This window comes from Muscardinus avellanarius (assembly GCF_963383645.1).
Source record: "Muscardinus avellanarius genome assembly, chromosome: 17".
In the NCBI taxonomy this organism is placed as follows: domain Eukaryota; kingdom Metazoa; phylum Chordata; class Mammalia; order Rodentia; family Gliridae; genus Muscardinus; species Muscardinus avellanarius.
Window position 1 is genome coordinate 63,851,510 of NC_137803.1, and position 6,290 is coordinate 63,857,799.

General features: G+C 54.6%; 1 protein-coding gene across 1 annotated transcript; it reads right to left on the reverse strand.

Annotated features, from left to right (window-relative positions):
* Positions 1 to 4,859: 4,859 nt before the first annotated feature.
* Positions 4,860 to 5,732, reverse strand: MC5R (melanocortin 5 receptor; the record flags this gene model as incomplete). The annotated part of the gene is made up of 1 exon (XM_080714737.1): positions 4,860 to 5,732. The coding sequence occupies one exon, from the start codon at positions 5,730 to 5,732 to the stop codon at positions 4,860 to 4,862; it is 873 nt and encodes a 290-aa protein (XP_080570863.1).
* Between the last annotated feature and the right edge of the window lie 558 nt (positions 5,733 to 6,290).

Here is a 6,290-nt window from a genome sequence, read left to right on the forward strand (position 1 = left end):
TACCATTCTTTCTTTTTTCTCTTCTCTTTCCTCCTTCCTTCCTCCATTTTGTGTGTGTGTGTGTGTGTGTGTGTGTGTGTGTGTGTGTGTGTGTGGTACTGGACATGTTACCTCTAAGTTACATTCCCCGGTCCTTTTTATTTTTTCCTTTGAAACAGAGTCTCACTAAATTGCTGAGGCTGGCCTTGAGCCTGCCACCTCCAGTCCTAGCCTCCCAAGTACTGAGGTTACAGGGTACACCACCAGGCCCAGCTCTACTCGGTACTTCTAGCCCATGTAGGTGCGCACGGCTGCCCGCATCTGTAATGACGCTTGCCTCCTGCTGTGTTCTGCTTAGTAGACTGCATCCGGCAGCAGGGCCAAGCAAGGCCTCCATCACACTGAGAGACGCTGGGCCGTGCCAGCTACCCCAGGACAGGAGCCGGTATCGTCTCCATTTTGTGGGTGAGGATATTGTTAGGGCTTGAAATGTCCTCTGGCTGCGGCTCAAGCCCAAAGGCCGCGCGTGCCTTCTTCCCACGTGCCGCGGTTCCAGGGAATCTTCTGTGCCCGGCGCGCGCACTCCCGACCGCCTGAGGATGCTGACGCCCGCGAGCCCGTCCCGGGGCTGCCGTCCTTCCCCGCCGAGCTGACTTCGGCCACTTTTGAGCGACAAGCTCGATCTAGTCAACGCTGCCGAGGTTGCCGATTCCCTCACTATGATAGCCCAGCGCTGGTTAGGACGAGGACACCAGGAGCCGTGTGCGCGTGTGTCATCTTTGGCTTACGTTATGATGCGAGGTTAGAATGCACCCAAAACGCACATAAAATGCAAAATATTAGCTCCGGCCCCAGACCTGCCAAATCTCATCGGCTCTGGCTGAGCATTCGCAGGTCAGGAGTGCGGATAGGCTGGTTACTGGCGGCTCGTCAGGAGACGCTAGCAGAAGCCATGCGCCAAGAACCGGCTGCCTGCGACGGGCAGACGGGAACCCAGACGGTAACGGGGTGCCGGGCCCTCAGCCCCGAACCCTAGGTTTTCAACTCCGTGAGTATTTCAACAGAATTGATACAGGGCTGATAAAATAAGCTGAAACTGAGTGCAGGGGTGCACGCCTGTAATCCCAGTCCTTGGGAGGCTGAAACGGGAGAATCACGGATTCAAGGCCAACCTTAGCAAGTTAGGGAGACCCTCACCAACTTAGCCAGACCCTATTTCAAACTAAAAAGAATAAAATATGGCTAGGAATATAGCTCAGAAGTTGAATCCTCCGTTCATCCTGAGATCAGTCCTCGGTTCTACAGAGAAAACAAATCATAAACCATGATCTAATATATATATATATTAAATATATATATTCAAATGCTCTAAACATCTACATATTACTTTTCTCAAAAGAACAGAGCTCCAGGAAGTCCGACACATTTCAAAAATTACCATAAGTAGTAGATTTGTTGCCCATCTGGGATAATGACACTTACCCGGTTAATATGAACAAACTGAACACTTCAAATTTGTCAAGATGGGAAATGCTATGAATATTTAGCATGCTTTAAAATAAATAAACCCGTGGAAGTTGGGCATGGCGGCGCGTGTCGTAATCCAAGCCCTTGGGCGGCGGAGACAGAGGACTGGCAAGCGTGTCGTCAAGTACGCCCAGTCGCGTTTTGTCAAGCGCGTCTTCTTATTCTGCAGCAGTTGCCGGCAAGTTGCCAGAAAGAACAGAACCCTCTGAGTGACCAGTTCAATTTGGCGGTCTGATCTTTCCATTGGATTACATATTTACTTTTTAAGGGGGTCCTGGGTACTGGGGATTGAACTCAGGGACATTCTACCTCTGAGCTACACCCCCGGCCCTTTTCATTTTTTAAATTTTTACTTAGTCTCATGAAGTTGTTGAGGGTCTTGTAAGTTGCTGAGGCTGGCCTTGAACCTGTGATCCTCCTGTCTCGGCCTCCCAAGTACTGGAATTACAGATGTGCAACCCCATGCCCAGCTTCCCTTTTATTTTTTAAATATGCTGTTGTTAGCTGGGCGTGGTGGCACACACTTGTAATTCCAGTACTTGCTAGGCTGAGACAGGAGGACCCGGGTTCGAGGCCAGTCTCAGCTGCTTAGTGAGGCCCTCCCCAACTTAGCGAGACCCTGTTTCAAAATAAAGAATAAAAAATAGGGTTCTGGCAGTAGTTCAGAGGTAGAATGACCCTGAGTTTCATCCCCAGTACCTCCAAAGGGAAAAAAAAAAATGCTTTCACCAGCAGATTTTAAATTAGTGTATCTTTTCATTTATTACCATTTCCTTGAACATATAGTTTTAACACCAAATAAATTTCCCACAGAAATGGAAAGTCAACAGTAAAATACTGTATAATATTTGATAGTCACGTGTATTTTGGGGGAGTCCCGGGGGCCTTTGCGGTGGGTTCCAGCGTTGGCTCATTTACAGATATTTACCAAGTCACTACACACAAGCGTTCCTTCCAACTGACGACACATCTGAATACAGGGGCTATGGTGGACATTCACAGAGATTAAGCCGGCATTTCAGCATTTCCTTGAAGACCTCTGTGTACACGCCCAGGCGTTGTGGCGAGGCATAGGCCTCAGAGCGGAGAGCTAGCCTAAGGAGTCCAGGCCCCAGAGGGGCCGACGTAAACCGCAAGCGCCACAGGTTTGGTCCAGCCGCGGTAACAAGCATCGGTGAGGGTCTCTGTGCCAGACAAGAGAGGCTCTCAGAGCCCAGATTCCCGCAACACAGCTGCAGGACCCCGGCTATGGTTTCCCACGGTGACCACACCGTGGTCGCTGACTTCCTGTTCATGGTTTCACACATGAATCTTCAGCACAAAGAAACAAAACAAAACAAAAAGGGCCGGCTGCCCCTTCAAAATTCAGTGCCTTCAGCTTGCTAATTTTCCAGTTTCCAAAGATCTGGAGTCTTCTGCACTTTCCTGTAGGTGCAACATCATTCTTTTGAGAATCCATGCTCCCAAAGCGGAAGGGTTATGTCCGTAAGTCACTTATGGGTCTGCACCCAGGAAGTTTCTCTGCCCAGAAGGCTTCATAGGAAGGCCCCTCTTTACACCAGCAGCTCCTTGTTCTGTGACCCAGTGCCCCACTGCTTTGCTTACAGATTCCATTGTTTACATTTTCACTGGGAGCAGTCTAGATGTAGGTCCAAATCAAAGAGAAAATACCAACACCAAGAAGCTATTAAGAGAAACAAGACATGAGCCGGGCATGGTGGAGCATACCTGTGATCCCCGTACCTGGGAGGCTGAAGCAGGAAGATGGCAGGCTCAAGGCCGGCATGGTGACTTACTGTGACCCTGTTTCAAAATAAAATATGAAATAGGGCTAGAGGGTCTATCTCAGAGGCAAAACAGGCCTGGGTTTAATCCCCAGTACAGAGACAGACAGACACAGACAGAGGGACTAGGATGGGGAATGTTAGCCACCCACCGTCCTTCAGACGAGGCCCACAGCAGGCCCGCTGCGGCCAGGCCGCTGTCTGACTCCCGACTCTAGCACCTTCCCTTAGTTTTTGTCCCATCTGGGTAATTTCTTTAGAAAAAAAAGAAGGGGCCTGGACGTGTAGCTCAGCAATGGGGTACCTGCCTAGCGTGTGCGTAAGCACTGCAAAAATAAATAAACACATAAGAGGAAGTCCTTATGGTGCAGGAAGCTCTTCCTGCATTATCCTGACCGCCCAGGAAGTCAGCGCTTGACACACAACCCGAGCGGTTCAAGGCCACGGTGCTCGGCGCCGCGTCCATCCTGGGCCGGGAAGGATGGCCTCTGGGTAGCAGGTTGGCCCCTGGCCTTCTGTTCCGCTGGAGCCAGACAAGATGCTGGAAGCGGACAGCCTCAAGGCTTCAGACCTAGACAGCCCTGGTCTGTCTGTGACGCTAAAAAGAGCTTCGCCACGGGGGCGGGCATCAGCAGGTGGGGGGAGGGCCCCGGCGCACCCCAACTCTGGTGGGAAGCCTGGACCAAGTCGGAATAAGACAGCCAGGAAGAGCCTGGAGATGCTGCCAACACACGAGGCCAGCTGGTGGCACAGTTTTGTGTCTGGGTCAGTGAGAAGCCATGACCGGAGCAAAGGGAAACACCATCTTCAGAGAGTGAGGAAGGCAAGCCACGGACCCGGCAGTTCAGGGAAGAGGAGCACAGAGGCGTTTCAACAGGAATCCACGTATCCTTCCCAGGAAGTCACACCTCCCTCCTCTGTGCACAGAGCCGGACACGGGACCTGCCTGGCGCTGGGCGGATGGCAGTGGCTGCGGTGCGGGTCACAGGTTTCCTTTCAGCGACACCTGTTCTTGAGGGTTTCCACTCACACTCGGGACACAGCCAGTAGACAGAGGATGGATGGGCCCCAGAAGGGGGAGGCGGAGCAGGGAGGCAGGAGGAGGAGAGTGGGAGATGCCGCGGGCGGTCCCCAGTGTGAGGCCAGCACGGAGGGCTGACACAGCGGTAGCCACCGGAGGACAGGCGCAGAGCTGCGCTGGGAGAGAAAGCACGGAATGCACTCGGGGCCTGCTGAGGTTTGTTTTTGTGCTGGAGATTGGACCCAGGTGTTCTATCTCTGAGCTACACCCTCAGTCTTATATATGTGACTGGGTACACACACTCACACACACACACACACACACACACACACACACTCACACACAATTTGCTGTTGTTTGTTTTTTGAAACAGGATCTTGCTAAATGGCTGAGGCTGGCCTCAAACCCGTAATCCTCCTCTGTCAGCCTCTCGAGCGTGCACCACCGCTCCCGGCTGAGGAGTACACCTTAAGGACAAGTGTAAGCTGTCAAGGAGACCAAGGGGCTGTGCAGGGCTGGGGTTCCCGGTCCTCCTCGAGCCCGAGCCCCTAGCATGTGCTGGGCGGCCGGCAGGCCCCGCGCAGGCCCCGGCAGCAGACGATCTCCTTGAAGGTCTTGCGCATTTCGGGGCTGCGGAAGGCGTAGATGAGCGGGTCGATGACCGAGTTGCACATGATGAGGATGAGGTACAGGTTGAAGTGCGACATGAAGCAGGCGCAGTAGACGTTCTGCGGGCACGAGATCATGAGGATGAGGTGCAGGAAGAAGGGCGCCCAGCACACCACGAAGACGCCCAGCAGCATGGTGAGCGTGACGGCGCCCCTCATGCTGCTGCGCGGGGCGGGCGCGCGGGGCCCGGGCGCCGCGGCGATGCGCTGCACGTGGCTGCGCGCCAGCAGGAACATGTGCAGGTACAGCGACACCATGAGGACCAGCAGCGTGAAGAACATGGCGATGAGGCAGACCACCGTGTAGGTGGACTCGGAGTAGACGATGAAGGCGATGCCGCAGCCCGTGCAGAAGGTCCAGACGCCGGCGATGGCAGCCCCCGAGCGCCGCGCCGTCATGATGTGGTGGTAGCGCAGCGCGTAGAAGATGGTAACGTACCTGTCCACCGCGATGGCCACCAGGCTGCACATGGAGGCCACCACGGAGACGCAGATCATGGAGTCAAACACGTTGTCGATGTGGCGCACGAAGGCGTCGGCCAGCACCAGGCGGCGGCTGCGGATCAGGTAGATGGTGAGGGTCTCCCAGGCGTTGGACAGGCTCACCAGCATGTCGGCCACCGCCAGGCTGCACACGAAGAAGTACATGGGAGACTGCAGGTTCTTGTTGCGCGCGATGGCACCGATGACCAGGACGTTCTCCAGCAGGCTGAGGAGGCCCAGCGCCAGGAACACTTCCACCGCCACGCCCATGCCCTCGCAGGCCGCAGACGCGTTCCTGGGCCCCGGCAGGCCGGCCTCCGAGGCGTTGCGGCCTGGCTCCCAGAACCGCGTGGGGAAGGAGGAGTTCATTGCCGAGGAAAACGCCTCCTCTTCGGGGCCGTGGGTCGACTGTAAGACAGGTTTTTCACCATCCAAAGAGGTTAAGAGTGTACCGAAAATAAAACAACACAGCAGCGTGCGCGCAGCCCACCAGAGGACGACGCGGGGGACCGGGTTACCTCTGAGCCCGCCCAGACCTTCTGTATTTTGAAACGAGGTCTCTAAACAGCTGCCGCTGGCCTCAAACCTGCACTCCCCCTGTCTCAGCCTCCCAAGTCCTGGGATCACAGGTGTGCACCATCGCGCCGGACTTTGCTCCTACGACTGTTTTGCTTTTTATGCCTGTTGTCCTGGGACTCGGTTCCTCCAAAACGTCCCCTGGAACCTAGAAAAACCCCCTAGGATCCCAGCCAGTTTCCAGATTTTCACAGCCCTAGACTATTGCACCCGACCCTCCCAAGCAGCTCAGATTCTTACGCTAGCTCTTCT